Below are 21,061 nucleotides of genomic sequence, written 5' to 3'. Positions count from 1 at the left end.
GAGTTGAAGTTCACCATTCCCGATTCCTCTTTTCTCACCCCAACAACCTGACCCTGTTACACTGGTGCCAAAACCCAGGTTCAGGAGGAAGAGTGTCGCCATGGAGTCCTCCCCGTTGGGTGAAGTCATCTGTGCCCTTGTGGAGATTCAAGAAACCCACCACCAAGCCCTCCTGGCACCGGAACAGCGATTCCAGGAACTTCTCCAGGAGGTAGCGACCGTGTCTCATCTGCAGCTGACGAACATGGGACCCCAGGATGAGCTGGAGGCATTCATCGGGCTATTTGTACAAGCGTCTACCACCTTCGGCTGGCCGAGGTCATGATGGGCACTTTGTTTGCTGCCGTTGCTCTCCGGGGAGTCACAACTCACGGCTGATCAGCTTCCTGTGGAAATTCGCCTGGCCTATGATGACCTGAAGAAGGCCATCCTTCAGCGGGTCGGGCATACACCTGAACAACACCGCCAGTGGTTCCGTTACCTGAGGCTGGAGGAGGTCGGCCGCCCGTTTGTGTATGATCAGCTGCTATGCGATGCCTTATGGAGATGGGTCCTGGCCTAGGAGGGTCGTGACGTCAGGATGTGATAAATCTGATGGTACTGGAGCAACTCACCCCCCATTGATGATGCCATCCAGCTGGCGGAGGACCACTTGGTGGCATTTCCGGGGGCCGGCGAGCCCCCATCTTCATCTCTCTCGCTCCCTCTGACCCCTACTTCTACCCATTCTGTTTCTTCCCATTCAGTCCCTCCTTCCCAGAGATGGGGAGTACCCCCTCCGAAACTGGCTCCCTGGCTGTGGAGTCTGCGCAGCCTGCCGGTTCACCCTGCCCCTCTCCACTCTCACTCCCAGGTCGACAGATCCGCTGCCGCGGGCATGGAGTCTGGGCCGATTTGCTGGTGCTATGGGGAGCCTGGGCATTTCCAGGACCAATACCCACTGATGGAGGTGGGGACTGTGGTCCGGCTCCCCGACGTGCCACAAGCTGCCCCCGAATGAGCTGGGACATACCGCATACCTGAGAGTATTAAGGGGGGTACATACCAGGCCTTGGTGGATTCGGGTTGCAGCCAAACCTCCATCCATTAATGCCTGGTTCAAGTCGAGGCTTTGGGTGCTAGTCACAAGGTGAAGGTAAAGTGCATGCATGGGGATATCCACGATTATCCTGTAGTGACTGTGATGATTCAATTCTGGGGACAAAGTGTCGAGGCTGCGGTTAGTGCCCACCTCACCCAGCCGCTAATATTGGTTATGAATTGGCCAGTGTTTACCACTTTATTAAGGGAAAAAAGCATCTCTGTGTGAGATTTGTGATGCGCTGGCTGGGGAGGCGGAGCCAGGGCCATTTACGTCAGCTCCGCATCAGGGTGATGTAACAGAGGGGGAAGTCTCGGCTTCCCCAGCCTTTAGAGGATTCCCTGCTGGGGACGCTCAAACAAAAGAGGATACAACCCAACTGGTGATTCCAAAGAGCCATCGGAAAATGTTATTCCAGACGGCTCATCATAATCCGATGGCTGGTCACTTCGGGCGAGATAAAACTTTATTGGCCAGGCATTCACGGGGATGTTCACAGGTGGTGTGCGAAATGCCGTGAATGCCAGCTGGTGAATCCACCGGCCACCACAAGAGTGCCTTTGTACCCCCTTCCTTTAATCAAGGTCCCCTTCGAAAGAATTGTTACAGACCTCGTCAGACCATTAGAGCGGATGGCACGTGGACATTGCTTTGTGTTGGTTCTGGTGGACTATGCATGCGATACCTCGAAGCAGTGCCTCTACGCAACATTTCAGCACGTAGTGTTGCGGAGGTACTCTTCAGAATTATCTCCCGAGTGGGGATTCCGAAAGAAATCCTCACTGATCAAGGCACTACTTTCATGTCACGTAAGTGAGCTCTAGGAATTATTGGGAATTAAATTGATTCCCACAAACGGACGGCTTGGTTGAACATTTAATAAAACCCTGAAAAACATGATTTGTAAGTTCGTGCATGAAGATGCTTGAAATTGGAATAAGTGGCTTGAGCCCCTGTTATTCGCAGTTCGAGAGGTCCCCTAAGCCTCCACGGAGTTCTCCCCATTTTAATTATTGTATGGGCGTAAGCCTCGCGGTGTCTTAGATGTTGTGAGGGAAAACTGGGAGGAGGGACCTTCAAACAGCAAAAACAAAATTCAATACGTTCTTCACCTGAGAGCAAAACTCCACATGTTGGAGCAGCTATCACAGGAGAATTTGGAGGGAAGTGGTACCGGAGAGGGAGAAGCATGGGCCGGAGGTGAACTTAAAAGCTTAAAAGAACTCAATTGATTGAGTAAACTTGTTCCCTCAATTGAATTGAGTAATGGCATCTCCTAAACTTGTGTAATAGAGTTCACTTAACTTAGTGATCATATAGAATGAACTTAGCTATTTAGGTGACTAGATGCAAGTAGACTTAACTCATATTTGCTTTTTAAATGTTGTTTTTTCTACTTAATAAATTTAATTGAATGGACTAAATTATAGGTCATACCAACAACACAGTTTAAATAAAGAAGATTATAACTGATTCTTGGTCAATCATTAAATAAATGTATTTCTCCACAAAAATGCATAGACACCTGTACTTCAGTTGCACATGCATAAGGAGAACTGAGATAGTGTTAATAGGGTCCAACTTGACCAAAGGAGACACAGATCACCCTAATGGTGACATCACACAAAACAACCATTTGCAACAAAACAAAACTTCAATGAATTCTTTGTAACAACTATTAACATGCCCTCATATGTTCCCTTTGACCAAAGAAACATATTTAAATAACTTAAGTGCAAGGCATTATGGAAATACCCATAGACTAAATTTTGCACTCAATAGTTTAAGTTATTAACACTTAAAATCTTAAGTCTATGGATTTTTAAGAAAAATAAGTTTTAGGAACATAGATATTTGAGTTATGAGCCAAAACTTGAGATTTCAAGTAATGTTAAATTAAGACAACTTGATATTTCCAGTAATGACAACATTAGGTTGTACAGTGCACAATAAGATCAAGAATGTGCTTTAAAGGGGGGCCTGGGTATTTCAGTGAGTAAAGTCGCTGACTACTACCCCTGGAATCACGAGTTCGAATCCAGGGCGTGCTGAGTGACTCCAGCCAGGTCTCCTAAGCAACCAAATTGGCCCGGTTGCTAGGGAGGGTAGAGTCACATGGGGTAACCTCCTCACGGTCGCTATAATGTGTGGTTCTCGCTCTCAGTGGGGCGCGTGGTGAGTTGTGCGTGGATGCCGCGGAGAATAGCGTGAGCCTCCACACGCGCTATTTCTCCGCGGTAACGCGCTCAACAAGCCACGTGATAAGATGCACGGACTGACGGTCTCAGATGCGGAGGCAACTGAGATTCGTCCTCCGCCACCCAGATTGAGGTGAGTCACTACGCCACCACTTAGACACAGGACTTAGAGTGCATTGGGAATTGGGCATTCCAAATTGGGGAGAAAAAGTGAGAAAAAAAAGAAAAAAGAAAAGAATGTGCTTTAAATGAATGTTTCGGGTTCAATACAAGTTAAACTCAATCGACAGCATTTGTAGTATAATACTGATTACCACAAAAATTTATTTAGACATCCCTCCTTTTCTTTAAAAAAAGCAAAAATCTGGGTTCCAGTGAGACACTTAAAATGGAAGTGAACGGGGGCCAATTTTTTTGTTAAAATACTCACTGTTTCAAAAGGACAGCCACAAGACGTAAACAATATATGTGTTAACATGATTTTAATGTGATACAATCACTTACTAACCTTTTCCGTGTAAAGTTATAGCCAATTTTACAACTTCGTTGCCATGACAATGTAATGTCAACAATCCCTAAAATGCTAAAACGACTGTAAAAATTACGATTTAAACAACTTTAGAGCTTAAATAATACATGAGTTTTAACAGAAGAATTAATGTAAGCGCTTTTACAAAATTATAAGCTTGTATAAAACATATAAGTCACATCAGGATACAGGATGTCAGGGATACATATGTGCTACTTCCTAAACGCATTCTCAAAAGGGTCTTAAAGAGATTTATTGAGTCCAGATACTCAACATGCAGGATTATGAAGATCTGGACTTAATAAACCTCACCAGAAACAAAAACATCCCTTTCAACCTTCACTTGTAAAAATGGAATATGATTGGATAGATTTCTACCATAGGTGTATGTTCAACTTGTCTTGAATATACTTGGTTTAGTTCACAATATGTGAAATTCACAAAAATGTGAAAGCCTGACCTGTATGAGCCATTCCCTTTGATGCTTCCTGTGGACTGTTGGAGCGATTGCGGCTTTGTTGACGCCTTTTTCCCGTGGACCGGACGGTTCGGATACGGACTTCACTCACTTTGAAAAAGGCCACCATGAAAGGTTGCCTCTCCAGAGCGCCATCACGCCCCACTAACCCTGCTTCTTCAGGACTGATGCTCCAGCCTACGCAAACCAAATGAAAAATACTATTATAGATCCAGTCCTCTTTTAGATACAAAGATTTCAAGTGTCTACAAGCATAGTGCACCACTTTCATTATCCCCATTACAGCAACAAAATCTTGAATACATGAATTCACAACATTTTTACAATTGCCACCTTAACTAATATAATAAAAAACAGTGATAAACTAAACTGTTTCGCTAAAAAGAAATTGATAATCATAAAAATAAATTATCAAATAGATATTAATAATCATTGATTCATTTTCAAATAATTTCAATTAACTGGTTCAAAAAAGATTCAATCTTTCCAGTGCTACCACAGTATTCTTTTCTTTTCTTTTTTTTTTTTTTTTAAACAGGTTATAGTTTTGTATATTTTACAAATTTACATTTGTAATCCCTTACCAAAGCACAAGCTTCTCCATATCCTAAAGGATTATTACTGACAATGACACTACTGGTTATAAATAATGTGGCATCATCTTTTTCTGTGCAATAATTCATATTGTTTATATGTGTTTCTGGTGTTTCTGGATGAGTTTTACTTAAAATGTATATTGAATGAATTAAGTAAAACTTTATTGTGGTTGATCTCCTCTTACCACTGCTGGTCTCCACACTGATCAGTAAACCCAGATTATGATATGGGCTCATCACCCACAGATTACTGGTGGTTGTGATGTCAAACTCCAGCCAACCTTCTTCTGCCGCCCACAACCTGCGAGACTCCAGCAGAAACAGATCAGCATCCCTGCAAACAAGCATGTCAGGAGGTTATTAACTGTTATAAGCATCCCATTACCTCTTTTTATACTACTAATAATGCTGATACTATATGAATGTAAATAAATAATAAATCAATCAGTCAATCAATATAAATGAAAAATACATGTTTTATTTTATTCTTCCTTATTACAAACAATATACAAATGATATGTAAAAACAGTATCACCACTGGCAAGAAAAAGTATGTGAACCCTTTGGAATTAGCTGGTTTTCTGCAGTAATTGCTTATAAAATGTTATCTCATTTTCATTAAAGTCACAAGTATAGACAAAGCACAAATAGACAAACAAACAAACACATTTTCTATTAATGGAGACGATTTAGTACTGTGGCTACTCTTCCTAGAAGTGACCGTCCAGCCAAGAGGACTCAAAGGGCACACCACAGAATGCTCAATGAGGTAAAAAAAGAACCCTAGATTGACAGCTAAAGACTTGAAGGAATCATTGGAACTGGTTAACATCTCTGTTCATGAGTCTACTATACGGAAAACAATAAACAGGCATGGTGTCTATGGCAGGACACCACGATGAAAGCTGCTGCTTTCTAACAAAAACATTGCTGCACACCTGAAGTTTGCCAAAGACCACCTTTACTCTCCACAACAATACTGGGAAAATGCTTTGTGGATTGATTAATCTATAGTTGGATTGTTTGGGAAAAACACACAGCACTACATATGGTGAAAAAAGGGCACAGCATCCCACACAGTGAAGTACGGTAAAGGGAACATCATGATTTGAGGCTGCTTCGGGGCCTGGACCACTTGCCATCATCGAGGGAAAAAGTAATTACCAAGTCTATCAAGATATCCTACAGGATAATGTCAGGGTGTCTGTGGGCAGTGTTAATTTTTTCACATTTTGTTTTAGTCATAGTTTTAGTCTTTTGACGAAAATTTCCTTTAGAATTAGTCAATATTTCGTCATCTCATATTAATAAGTTTTAGTCTGTTTTTGTCTGACGAAAATTACATATAATTTTAGTCAACGAAAATAAAATCTTTTAGTTGACCACGATCTGCAAAATGGACAAAAAGTGTGTCAAACTGTAAGACCAAACTTTAATCAAATATTCAAACATTCAGAGAAAAAAATTATAAACATTTTCTAATTACTAATTTCCTATAATTATATAAATATAAAATAATAATGAATAGACTGAAGTATTAGCTACTTTTGAGAAGTTAGCCTACTGTACGCTGAATTCTTCATGCTTCAGACACATTCATTTTCCGTGAAAGGATATTACATTGCATGTAGCATGTTTCTTATTGAAACAATGTATTCACAACGCAAGTTACGCAATGCAAATTACACATATTCTGACTAGCGCGTCATTTAGTTCAAGTTCACCTGTTCATTCGCTTTACTCTGCAGATGTAGGTTGTTATATTACATATATGTTGTGGATATAGGCTACTATAGTGATTAAAATCATTTATAAATAGGATGCGTTAGGATTAGGTATTTACCCCGTTTTGAAGCAGTTCATTTTGCTCAACTCACACAGCTCAAGTGGAGAAATCCAAATTATTAATGGGTTAGATGAATCTATATCTAATATCTTCTTCTATATACAGATTCTATAAATGTTTCTTCTCCTTTTCATATCTTGCATTGTTAATATCTTGCAGTATAATTTTTATCTTGTCATATTTTTGTCAATAGGATGCTTTAACAAAATAGTTTAATTATCGTCATGATGCGCCTTTTTCGTCTCGTCTTCGTTATCATTGACGTAATAAAAAAACATTTTCATCAGTGATTTCTTTGATGAAATTAACACTGGCTGTGCACCAGCTGAAGCTTAGTAGAAGTTGGGTGATGCAGCAGGACAATGACCATAATCATCGATGTAAAAAAAAAAAAAGAAATTCACCTTCAGAGTGGCCCAGTCAGAGCCCAGAGCTTAACCCAACAGAGATGCTGTGGAGTGACCACAAAAGTGCACTCCACATTAGACATTCTAAGATTACGGCTGAGCTGAAGCAGTTCTGTATGGGAAAATGGTCCGAAATTCCTTCTGAATGTTACGCAGGTCTAATCCGTAGCTACCGGATCTGCTTGGTTGAGGTTATTGCTGCCAAAGGAAGATCGAACAGTTATAAAATGGTAGGGTTCACTTACTTTTACCACAGCACTGTGAATGTTCAATGGGATGTGTTCAATAAAGATATGAAAGATTATAATTTTTTGTGTGTTGTTAGCTTAAGCACACTGTGTTTGTCTATACTTGTGACTTTGATGAAGATGAGATCTCATTTTATGACCAATTATGCGGAAAACCAGCTAATTCCAAAGGATTTACATACTTTTTCCTGCCATTATATATATATATATATATATATATATTCAAACAGAGGAAATTAAGTTGGTAACAGAAGCAAAAGTTTAAAGGCAGTAGTCTTACAGGGAGGCCTGCATCCATTATAGTAATTACACACTATGAAAACGAGCAGTTTCTCATTGGCCCGGTCACTTCAAAGTGTCGCTCACACAGGTGTTGTGAGAATGCCCCTGCAGCCCCTTGTTATTACTCATTAATTACAGCTGCTCTCTGAGGAGCTCCACATGAGCTTCAGCCCTGCGGTGGTTCACACATCACGTTCAGCGTGAACTCTTCACTAATGCTGACTCAAACTGTTCAGTGCCACCAGTCACACACCCTCACCTGGGACAGGGTCTGTACGAGACCACAGGGGAGCTGCCCGCTCTAAAGCCCCACTGTAAAGCCTCTTATAGACACATTAAATTAAGTGGAATAATAGAGTTAGAAGTGTCAGGCTTTTTATCTTTACATAAATCGCATTTATTACCTCTGTCGTAGGCTGCCGTTAGAATCTGCCTATAGTTTAATAGCTTCATGCTGTGCTGCATGCATACAGGACCATCACATATGGCTCAGAAGAACTGTTCGTGAGGCCAGACATCCATGAAAACAACCAAGGACTGGAAAATATACAAACAGAATTCTACAGTCCTGCCAAGCATGATTTTTCATGAGATATTGATGGATCCTCATAAAAACAGAAAAAATATGTGTTCCATATGATTTCAAGATGTATACAATTTATACAGTGTTCTCTTTCTTGAGAGACATATTTCTCCAAAACAGTCATATCCCTATATAATGATAAACACACATACAAGTTTGCAATTCAACATTTTCAATTAATGGACTATCTCTCCAATATTGAAGGTGCAGTGTGTAATTTTTGAGCCACTAGTGGCACAAAATGGAATTACAATGTTTGGAATAACATACTACCATACTACTCTTACTATTTCTGCAGGATATGCTGAGTTCCATTTTAAGTCAGATGTTGGATATTCCAAGTTGATATCTCTAATCTCCGACCATAAGGGCATTCAATTGCTTGATGTTCTGAAGATTACACTGGCGTCCAAAAGTTTGGAATAATGTACAGATTTTGCTCTTATTTAAAGAAATTGGTACTTTTATTCACCAAACTGGCATTCAACTGATCACAATGTATAGTTCAAAGAATTCTCATCAAATAGTCCGCCACGTGCAGCAATGACAGCTTTGCAGATCCTTGGCATTCTAGCTGTCAGTTTGTCCAGATACTCAGGTGACATTTCACCCCACGCTTCCTGTAGCACTTGCCATAGATGTGGCTGTCTTGTCGGGCACTTCTCACGCACCTTACAGTCTAGCTGACCCCACCAAACCTCAATGGGGTTAAGATCCATAACACTCTTTTCCAATTATCTGTTGTCCAATGTCTGTGTTTCTTTGCCCACTCTAACCTTTTCTTTTTGATTTTCTGTTTCAAAAGTGGCTTTTTCTTTGCAGTTCTTCCCATAAGGCCTGCACCTCTGAGTCTTCTCTTTACTGTTGTACATGAAACTGGTGTTGAGCGGGTAGAATTCAATGAAGCTGTCAGCTGAGGACATGTGAGGTGTCTATTTCTCAAACTAGAGACTCTGATGCACTTATCCTCTTGTTTAGTTGTACATCTGGTCTTCCACATCTCTTTCTGTCCTTGTTAGAGCCAGTTGTCCTTTGTCTTTGAAGACTGTAGTGTACACCTTTGTGTGAACTCTTCATTTTCTTGGCAATTTCAAGCATTGTATAGCCTTCATTCCTCAAAACAATGATTGACTGATGAGTTTCTAGAGAAAGCAGTTTCTTTTTTGCCATTTTGGACCTAATATTGACCTTAAGACATGCCAGTCTATTGCATACTGTGGCAACTCAAAAACAAACACAAAGACAATGTGTTTCAACTGTGTTTGATATAATGGCAAGTTATTTTCTAGTACCAAATTAATTTAGCATGATTACTCAAGGATAAGGTGTTGGAGTGATGGCTGCTGGAAATGGGGCCTGTCTAGATTTGATGAAAAATGACTTTTTTCAAATAGTGATGGTGCTGTTTTTTATATCAGTAATGTCCTGACTATACTTTGTGATCAGTTGAATGCCACTTTGGTGAATTAAAGTACCAATTTCCTTCTGAAACAGCAAAATATGTACATTATTCCAAAGTTTTGGCCACCAGTGTACGTATAAGGAAACAAAATTGCAACGCTTCTGTTAGCTTAGCAGGTGTTTGGTTTTCAACAGAGACGACTCCAAGAAACCAAATTGCAAAGGATAAACAATACTATGCAATGCTAGCATTTGTTGTCTATGTGTACAATCATCAAAAGAGGGTATAATTTACAGTGTTTTACACACCTGCCTCTGCAAACATTTGCTAAACAAATTTTATTATCATGCAATGTCGGAACTTTGACTAAGTGGGTTTTATTTCTTAAAAATGAATGTTTATCTTAAACGTTCTCCCTGTTTACATGTTTGTGTGAAGTCATGCACTTGTATCATGGCGAAATCTGAGGTTTTCCGTACGTTTTTCCAAGTTGGAAGTCCGACTTCAATTGGTGTTCCATTGCACTTTTCCGAGCAGGAAGTTGGAAATTCCCACTTTCTTGAATGGAATACTACTGTGCACAGCATAAAAAATTTCTGAAAGCATAGAATACCTGGATCATCACCAACATATGCCAAAAAGTGCAGTGAGCCAAAACATTATGATCGCTATATAATGTTTGTCTTGGTGAGTCCGCCGGTTTGTTCCATTGTGTTTACATTCTCTTCATGTGTTTCAGATACCACTGGCACGCAGAATCAGCGTTTCCATGGGAACCCTGATTGTTTTCATGGGAACGCTGATCATGCCAACTTTCAGCTGGCAAGCGGCACCTGGCCGTTGTTTGTTTTCTACCTATATTTACCCCACTCTGTTTTGTGTTCATTGCTAGACTGTTGTTTGTTGTTGTGTTTAGTTACTCACCACTCTCTCTTTGCCCTAGTTGGTCCTGTTGCGTATTTTCTGTATTGGTTTCCAGTCTTTCGCCATAGTGCCCAGATTGTGGTTACCTTCCTGTTGGTTGCATCGCTCGCCTTGACACTTCACCTGAGAATTCCTCATCGGTTATCCCTCTACACTACCACGACGCACTCACACCAACGAACACACTATCCTCCAGAGGATTCCTTGCGGATCTGCTCTTCACACTATCACGACGCACACAAACCTACGAACACACTATCCACCAGAGGACTCCTCGCGGATCTGTGCCCCGCACTACCACAACACACACAAGCCTACGAACACACCCTCCATCTCCACGCTGCAGTCAGTGCTGGTTCTCCATCACTCTTTGCCAGCTCAGCTGTGTTTGATTATTAATACCTTCTGTTAATCTGCCTCCGCACTTGGATCTCTGGTCTCATCTCTGACATTGTTAGGAGATGATCAACGTTATTTGCTTCACCTGTGAGAGGTCATCATTTTTTGGCTCATCAGTGTATACAACAGAGTGTAACGCAGGGAATACTGTATCCCACAATTCAAGTGTGATGAATGAACTGGAAGTAAAATTAACCAAAAATGATATTTGGAAAATTATAAAGTTCTGAATAGCATACTACTATAATATTACTATATTACTATTTCTGCAGTATGCATACTATGCAGAGTTCACAACCAGAGATCAGATCCTGCAGATAAGAAATGACAGATCAAATACTTAAAAAAAAAAGAAGAAAAGAAACACAAACTTTCCTATATATATATATATATAAATAGACAGTATGCAGCAGTATGCCAGTATTCCATTCCAAATATAGCCATTCTGTTTATTTCAGCGGTCTTACATTGCACATATTTTTTCAACAATGGAGTGAATTTGAGGTGGGAATACCTTTGTTCAAATGATAGCATACAGGGGAGTGTCTGACACTTTTAGAAACGATCATTATTTTTGCAATTTCGTTTGGTGCTGCTAGTTGTACAGATATTACACTTCACCTATATTACGGTCCTGGCAAAACTGTTTTCAACCTAATATGTTTTTGTTAGTTCGGGTAACGACACTATTAGTGTAAAGCACTTAAAAAAGAGGCATTACATGCTATTGTTTCTTTACATTTAAGGCCATGTGAAAATAGTTGACTTGAGGTTCTCTATGCTGCACTTTTAGGTCAAATCGTCTTGCCACATAAGCTAAATTGAGCCAGATTTTCAGCCCCTCTGCACCACCTCCAGAACCAAGATATTTTTTGCTTCATGGATTAAAGACTTCCACACTTCAGAAGTTCCTCTCAGCCATACCATGCATCTGCTTAGCTTAGCTAGTTCTACCGCATTTCCCTAACCAGTGTTTTTTTTTAAAGATCACAAACCATAAACACAGTAATTATGCCGTTAGAACTTGACAAGTTTTCAAATTAATCTGTTTGTTAGCAAATACATTTTGCAAGCCGCACAACATTTGAGATTTACTGGCATAAAATTGGTATGTAGGGAAATACCACAAAGCACGCTATAATCTGCATCAAGGTAAACGTTGTTGTACAGTGATACAATGACTGCTGATATAAAAACTCAAGATTTCGATAAAAATAAAAGCCTCCCACTTCAGGTTGAGGAAAAACATTGTGTCCATTGTTCAACCCAGGATGTACACCAAATGAACACTTTGTGATAAACATTAGAAACAATTTGCGAGAGATATGAAGTTCATTTAGCCAGAGAATTTGGTTTTGTAACAGAACGTAGAGAGTGAGACCTATTTTACAAAGATAACGACCTTTGTTTTGGTACAGCATGTTGTTTTTTATCTTTTGTTTTTCAGTTAAATATAGAACGGATGGCTAGCGTCATAGTCATTGGCTTGTTTTTTGACATTATACCAGTCACGCCATTTGCCTTTCTCGAGTAGATATCCCTCCCACCACCCACAAAGTCAATGTTTGACGTGTGTTGGTGGGTTCTTTTTTAGATGCCAAACTAAAGCTATTTCAGTTGTGCGTTGTGGTCATGGCTTAAGTCTGCATAAAGTACACGGCAGACAAGCTGTGCTGTGTTCAGTGAGGGACACTTGAGCTCCATTTAAAACACATAGTCAATTATTCAGATCAAAAACAGAGGATGAGCAAAAACAGATAAATATTTCCATGCCTGACAAGGGTTTAACAGTCCCTAAATTTGATCAGATAAAAATATGAACCTCTAAATCAAGCTTCAGAATACAACATTGCATTCTGTTTCATAAAGCCTATATTTGAGCATTCATTTAAAGCTGCACTATGAAAGATTTATTTGGGTGACAATTACAAAATATTCATTATTTAGTGAGAACATAAAAAAATCACCAAAGAGTTCAAAACCCTGTCTTTGTCTTACCCCGATTCAATACGGTGAGCCTTCAATAATGTTTTTTATTTAGAGCTGTAGGGTTGGATCTGGCACAAAATCGCAGGCTTACTTCATGTCCGAAAGCTCAGGAAAAAAGGACTGGCTGTGGTCCTTAAAAATAAGTGTCTTCAACTGAACTCATTTCATATGTTTGATGTGTGTAGTACAGTACAAAAATTAATGTGTAGAAGATAAACCATTTAAATAATCATATGAAAATATGTAAATAAGAGTGTTGTTTACCTTCCTCAAAGCAAGTAATATCTCAGTTACAAATGTTTAAACAAATAACATAATATCAACATGAAAATAGCACGTTATGACTCTGGCTCTGCAGGTGAAGATCTCTGATTGATGATTACAGACAAAGCAGCTAACCTCAAATCGTGAGATTCTTCCATGCAGAAAAGCAGTCCTTAAAAACAACTAACGGAAAATGTTCCTCCGCAAGATGTTTGAAATTTTAGGTTGCAGCCACAGATGTCGCTAGGGAGCCAAAAGTTCCGTAGTGCAGCTTTAACAACAAATGCAACTATTTGGCAACATGTTACACCACTGCAGTATAACTGCAGAATATGAATGGTAATATGAGTGGCAATATGGTTTAGAGTAAAAATTTTACAGAACATAACAGTAAAAATAATAACACAATAGAGTGACAATATACACTGATGAGCCAAAACATTATGACCACCTGCCTAATATGCTGTTGGTCCTCCGTGTGCCACCAAAACAGTGCTGACCCGCCAAGGCATGGACTCTCTGAAGGTGTCCTGTGGTATCTGAAAGAGGCCACTGCCATCAGGGAATACCACTGCCATGAAGGGGTGTACCTGGTCTGCAATGATGTTTAGGTAGGTAGCACGTGTCAAATTGACGTCCACATGAATGACCGGACCCAGGGTTTCCCAACAGAACATTGCCCAGATCAACACACTCCCTCCACTGGCTAACTGTCTTCGCACAGTGCCATCACTTCCTCCTGTAACCATTACAAAAATGTTCTGTGACTTGTGCCACAGTAGATCTTCAGTCAGTTCGGACCAGATGGGATAGCCTTCGTTGCCCTCACGCATCCATGAGACTTGAGCGCCCAACACCCTGTCGCTGGTTTGATGGTTTGTCCCTCCTCGGACCACTGTCGTTAGGTACTCACAACTGCTGACCGGGAACAACCCACAAGCCTTGCCGTTTCAGAGATGCTCTGACCCAGTCGTCTGGCCATAACAATTTGGCACATGTCAAAGTCACTCAGGTATTTACTTCTGCCCATTTCTCCTAAATTTAACACGTTGACTACGAGAACTGATTGTTCGCTTATCATCTAATCTACCCAGACCTTGACATGTGGCCTTCAACGTTATTCGCTTCACCTGTGAGTGGTCATAATGTTTTGGCTCATCAGTGTAAACACCATAAATCAGGGGTGTCAAACTCAAATAACCCAAGGGCCACTAGCCATGTGGTGTTCTCATTGAGGGCCAGTTGAATCAATCAATCAATCAATCAGTCAATCTATCTATCTATCTATCTATCTATCTAACAAAAAAAGGTCAATATAATTTATTACAAAAAAACTGTTGTGAATATACAAGTCTAATTTACTTCAAGTGCACATAATAATACAGTATTTTGTTTGATAGCCTCCAAAACATTTTAGTCCTGCTGTGTGCTCAGGTGAACTTCCCTGAAGATCAATTTTTTATTAAAAACTCTCCTTTGGCTGATGTGTTTTGTGCTTGTCAGATAATAGTATGGATAGTATGTGAATAGAGATGAAGAGCTTGTTTCTCCCCTCAAATGGCCTGAAGTGTTCTTTTTCATGGTGTTTTCTGACTTTTTTGCCATTGACACGCAAGTGCCAGCTTTACAAATATCTGACTGAGTTGTAAAATGTCACGTCTATTTTTAGTCTATCATGGTCTATTTTTATCCATCATATTAGTTTAAATTTCCTTGATACACAGGATATTTGATGTTGTCTCGATACAATCAACATTTTCAGTAAAATATGACAACATGTAGTAAGCGTGAGTCTGATGAAGCAGGTGTTCAATATAATCATTCGCACAGCGCTCACAGAGAGCATATAAGCGAGTGATAGAGAGAATTCTAGTGCCAGAATAAACACATAAGGATACATAAACATGTGAAAATCGATGTGCAGTACGAAATACACAGAACGTATGACTGTAGAAAGCACATCGATGTGTAGACAAAGACAATTAGTCAGTACACAGCAATCAGTTAACACATGTTTGTAAATAGAATCATTTTAGTTCAGTTGGACAGGCAAAATAAGTGACTTAATAGCTGTACAGCACATCAAAAATTGAAATGGAGTCACCTAAATGCACGTTGCATCAATGGATGCTTCCAGTACGCTACAGACAGCTCAGTAGATCATGATGGAAGAGATAGTTTTGCTAAATGTGTTTAAGCAAGTGGAATACACTGTAGTAGGCTATTGTTTAATAATCCTTTAAGAGAAATATAGGGAACAATAAAGTCCAAAACAAAATGTAGAAAGAATTAAATACATTTGGGGGCCGGGTTTGAGGATAACATTAACACTCACACGGGCCGTATGAAACTATCTCACAGGCTGAATACACTGTTTCAAAAGTATAGCCACAAGATGTAAATATTATACATGTTTACATGATTTTACTGTGATAAAATATCTCACTAAAACACAAAACAAAGGTCTCTTACTAACCTTATCTAAGTTATCCAATATAATACCTTCATTGTCATGACAACAGATCCCTGTAATCCCAGTACTGGACATACCTCTACTCAGATAAGGTTAGTAAGCAATTTTATAACTAAAATCATTTTAGCATGTATAATGTTTACGTCTTGTAGCTCTTCTTTTAAAGCAGTGTGTATTTTAAGGTTTATGGACTTCCCCAATTCACTTCAATGGTAAAGGCGGTCGCACACTGGACGAGAAGCGCCACGCCGCGACGCGGTTAGGACACGGCACAGGTATCAAACACGGGGCACGTCGATGTGGTTCAGGTTGCAGACAGTACACACAAAAGTTACCAAGGTTTTTTCCTTCTTCAAGAATGAAGAATGCTAAAGTAAATAATCCTGTGGAAAATATGCGAGTTGCGCTCCGTAGCATGGCAGAAATTTGAGCAGCCTCCGGAGTCGTAGCTGGGTGCCGCTGACAGACAGCGAGTGGCGCCGGCAGTGTGCGTACCTTCATTGAAAACAGTTGTTTCGAATTTTAGAAAGCGCCATGTCGTCCGCCAGACACGTCCAGTGTGTGACCCCCTTAAGTGCCTCATTGTAATAGTTTTTATTTATATATATATATAAAGAAGGGACGAGTCTAAATAATTTTTTGTGGTAATCAACATTATGCCACAAATGATGCTGATAGAGCTTAACTTGTACTGAACCTGGAACATTCCTTAAAGTCACACTTAACAATGTCTGAATGTAACTGCAATGTATAACAAAATAACAAAGCAAGCATCATTTTTTTTAAAGAAATATAGCACAAGCACACTTTTCAGGGAAAGAATTTCACAAAAATAAGGTTGTGTAAAATGATGAAACAGTAAATATCCTCTTTAAAGAAAAAGTGGACACTTTCTGGTTGTCAAACGTTAGAGGGACATGTTCATAGCTAAAGTTAACTCCACTCTGTGGTTACTGCTAGTACACCTGTGTGAACTTGAAGGGAACTATAAATATCCACATATACTTTTTCTCTCTTTGAAAATGTTGTTTCAGTCAGATATTACAGAAGTACAATAGGTTTTGAAGTCATGATGACTTTAACATTTTGTGAGCTACTGTAAATGTTATCAAATAATACTGTTAAAATTTGCATCGAATAATATTTTTACTCTGACTGTTTACCTACCTGTCAGGGTGTTCCCCAACCACCTGGAAGACACTAAGCAGGAATGTCTCATTGCGGAATGCTCTGGTCACACATTCCTTGTAGATCCTGAATTCTGAACCTGTGATGGCCTCACCCTCTGGGATCAGGGACAGGTTGAATTTGAACTCTTTATGGTGTCTTCTCTGTGGAGACAGCTCCCTGTCAAACTCCACTGTCCAAAGAGACACATAAAGACACTGTGAGAGATGTTGTAGAGCACTGCAGTTCTACACAAAGTCAACAAAAATGTGTTATTGTTTAGTCACAATATTTTACAATGATGCAAGAAAAAATAATTGATATATTTTCAGTTCCTGTCCTGGATGATGATTTGTCAATAAAGCATTCAGTCATGTTAAAATACACAATATAGTAAGAGAAGTGACTTTAAACACCAGTTCAGCAACTGTAGCTACTAATATCACAAAGCCAAGTATCAACCTTTATGCCATTTTCAAAATAATTATATTCTGTGTCCTTTTATAAAAGGAATAAAGTACTTAAAGTACTTTCTTACTGAGTATTTTTGTCTTGTTTTCCAGTAAAAATATCTAAACATTCTTAAAAAAAAAAAAAAGATACATTTACTTGAGAAGAAAAATTACAAAATATTTTGTCTTGTTTTCAGTGAAATCCAACAAAATGTATTAACGTTTAGCCTTATAACAAGAATAAAATATTTGGAAATGGGGTAAAAAAAAAATTTAAAAAAAGAAAACTTGAATTAAAGGGCAAACAAGCTTATTTTTCTTCTTGTTTTAAGCATAAAACCCCAAATTTTGTTAGATTGCTTTGAAAAACAAGACTTAATATCTTGTCATGCTGCCTCTCAATTATTAGTTTTTTTCTTGTTTTAAGGAGGTTTTGATATTTTTACAGGAAAACAAGACAAAAATACTCAAAAAGTATTTTTGCAGTGTGCTCTGCAAAAAAAAAAAAAAAAAGTGCATAACAACTCTCCTTTGCCATCACTGTATTAACATAGTCTCTCACACCTTATTGCTGTTGGGCCTCATGTATTCAGATAGAAGACAAAGGCAGGCCTAACACAGTCGTAAAAACATAACTTAAGCCCCCACCTTCTAAGTCGTAAATCTTACTGATAAAAATCGCGCCAAAATCAAACAAAGGGAGTCCAAAACAGACTACAGATCCATGAAGCCTTGCTCACTAAAGGATCGAGCACTCAACTCCTACTGGATGAGGCACACAACAGAACGTCCCTCAAACATGACATCATCAGGACTAAATAATTCTGAAATGCTTCCAAAGTGGCTTCCAGCGACTTAGTTCAACGAATACGGACGTAGCTTTTTGCTGCTCTCCGGTGCAACCTCGTGGCATAAGGAAGTAATGTCCGACTTGAAACTGTAGCCATACAATCTCCATCTCGCTGGACGAGTTGAGATTACTCTGTGTTCAACCGAACACTCTAACGGATCCGAAGGAGACCGCCGAGCAATTCGCATCTTCATCCGTTGCCCTACAGAAGTGAAGCGCAAGGAAACGTCTTCTCGTCATCACCCGAGCCTCAAGGAACCGGGTCAAAGTTAAAGGACGGAGGAAAACATATTCTACCTGTGTCCTCATGCGATTCAAGTAAGAGGTTACGTCTGGGCAGAGATAGAATATTATAGCGTGTTATTCTTGTGTTTCAAGGTTTTTGCTTGTACAGTTTACGGACCGCCATGTCCGCTCATTATTAATACTCAGGGTATTAATTATCACAAATTTGTTTTGCTGTATTGTGGTCCAACCAAATTGGACTGTTGTGCATTTTCGCCATCGCGGGTGAGACAGCAACTGAGTTCATCCATTAAAGAGTCAAATAACAAGGGACTTTTACGAGCCCTGCTCGTAAAACCGCGTCTCTGAGTGATGAACACGGCTGCTTTATCTCCAGCTATCGCGAAATCAGCTTTCGGGCTGTCACTTAATCATCTCTCTCTCTCTCTCTCTCACTAACCACACTGACACACACACACACACACTGTCACACACACACCTTATGTGTTATAGAATTATTTTTATTTCCATATCTAATCATATCACTGTTTAGTTTGTAGTTGTAAGTCGGAAGTTTATTGACTGCATTGTATTAATTATTAATTGATATTACTGCATAAATAAACTTTGTTATATTACAAAGAGAAGTGTTTTGGTTTGTTTTGCATACACCTGTGTCATGCTGACGGGATGTCAGTGCTCGGATTCAAACCTTCATTCATTGTTTTTTTTTCCCGAAAATCGATATTCTTCGGATGTCGATTTTCCTAAGAAAACAATCTAATATTGAGACTGTTTTAATATTCAGTTATTAGTCCCTGATTTCAGGGTGGTGCCCCATCAATGTTAATCCTTATTAATATTCTATTGATTTTTGATAATTGATAATTATCTTTGATTGAATTTGAATGATCAATAAGCTAGTGTTAATTTTGATTAATGTTTCATCGACGTTAACAATTAACGATTATCTTTGATAACTGTTGATTTAAAGGATTAAAAAAAGCTAACATTGATTCTCATCAATGTTCTATTGATTTTAATAATTAATAATTATCTTTGATAATTATTAATTATTGCTAATAACCAAACTTGCTCCTAAACGTAGCACACTACATTTACTGGAGTCCCATATGAGGTTTTAATGAGTTACATCCAATTAATTAATTTAAATATTGATTAATAACTACAGAAATAATTATTAATTATTTCTGATAGTAACACTGATCTAAACAACCAGTAAAGCCCTACATTGCTTAAAAATAAAATCCTTGTTCTGTTTATAAAATATCAAGACCTATGGCTACATGTTTGACGCATAATTCAAAACAAAACCCAATAACATTTCAGTCTCTTATTGACATAAACTTAACTTAAACATTATTAAGATGTGGTAAGCTATGTACGCTCAATAATGGCCTATAGTTGACTGACCTATTTCACCCATATGGTCTATACATATGCATTTATATTACAGCACCACTTCACAGAGCATCCAGATGTGCAGAGCATGTGCTGTAATAATGATTCACTATTTCTGGTAGAATTCTAATTCTCTATTTATTCAAGCTGTTCCCACAGCAAAGGACTTCATGGCAGTTCAGTTTTAAGTGCTAGCAGCTCCTTGCAGAGAAAAAGGAAAAGGGGAAATTGCGCGCAGAGAGTGTTTTCACATCAGATGACAGCTTTGTCATGCTATCATGCTCCTCTTCCTCCCCGATGTCACCAACAGCTCTTCCTGTGGGTCCTACGGTCAGCCCATGAGCTGTATTTCTTACCTAAGTACAGATCCAGCCGGATGCCCCTCTTGTGGGCCCGGGGTGAACTATCTTGCTCTGATTGTATTTCCATGCCTCCCTAGGTGAGGAACACACACTTCCATGTCAACCCTCCCTCCTCGCAGAGGAAGAGAGAGTCGAGGAGTTTACCAAATTGTGGAGTGGGGAGGACTGCCCCATTTTCACTGTTTGGTGAATTCCAGTTGCTGTTTAAAGTTCTCCACTGTCACAAGGGAGAGAAACTTCTATGATCACTGGCCTTCCAACAAGGAGTTGGAACTCTTCTGCTGTCCAGACACATGCGTTACCAATTAAAATCAAGCCTCTTGATGAAAACTCAAAAGGGCCTAAGACGGAACCTTGGGGGACACCCTTTTCTTGTGATACATACTCCATTCTAATTGACCGGCTAACCTTGGAAAACCCACCGGCAAAGGATGAAATAGAGAACTGCATCAGCTAGAGGGACTTTTGACCCCTAGTAAGGGCTTACAACAAAAAGAAAAAAAAAAAGAATAGAAGAAGAAGAGAAATAGGCATAGGGAGAGAATTTTCTTTAGTGCAGTTCCAGCTGCTGGGTTCACATAGTGATGGTTTGACACCAGGATTTTCTCACTCACAATATGCCCAAGTAATTCATCTTTGAGAGGAATTTCCAGAGGTTCCTTTTGTTATGTTTTTCACATCAGTACAGCAGGTCTGAATGTGGCCATTTCACATGCTGCTTAGACTTCTTCATTAACCACAGGTGTTTTATTAACAGAAGTCAGTCCAGCAACATCAAAAACATCAGAGATAACAGAAATATTAAAGGCCTTATGAATTCAAAATATAGTCCATGTATATTACTGTAGCTTTGAGGTGCTCTATATCAGTGATTCCCAACCGGG

At 39.3% G+C, this 21,061-nt stretch overlaps 1 protein-coding gene across 1 annotated transcript in view; it reads right to left on the bottom strand.

Annotated features, from left to right (window-relative positions):
• LOC127431857 (bone morphogenetic protein 6-like) overlaps positions 1-21,061 on the bottom strand; it is a 95,071-nt gene that overhangs the window by 37,225 nt on the left and 36,785 nt on the right. Inside the window, exons 2-4 of the mRNA XM_051682470.1 lie at positions 16,867-17,059; positions 5,068-5,216; positions 4,269-4,463 (exon numbers count right to left, since the gene is read on the bottom strand). Coding sequence (XP_051538430.1) covers positions 4,269-4,463; positions 5,068-5,216; positions 16,867-17,059 — 537 coding nt within the window. The remainder of the gene's footprint in view (positions 1-4,268; positions 4,464-5,067; positions 5,217-16,866; positions 17,060-21,061) is intronic.

Source organism: Myxocyprinus asiaticus, chromosome 41, assembly GCF_019703515.2.
Source record: "Myxocyprinus asiaticus isolate MX2 ecotype Aquarium Trade chromosome 41, UBuf_Myxa_2, whole genome shotgun sequence".
Classification (NCBI taxonomy): domain Eukaryota; kingdom Metazoa; phylum Chordata; class Actinopteri; order Cypriniformes; family Catostomidae; genus Myxocyprinus; species Myxocyprinus asiaticus.
The sequence above is the reverse complement of the archived record's forward strand: the minus strand, read 5'-3'. Positions and strand labels throughout refer to the sequence as shown.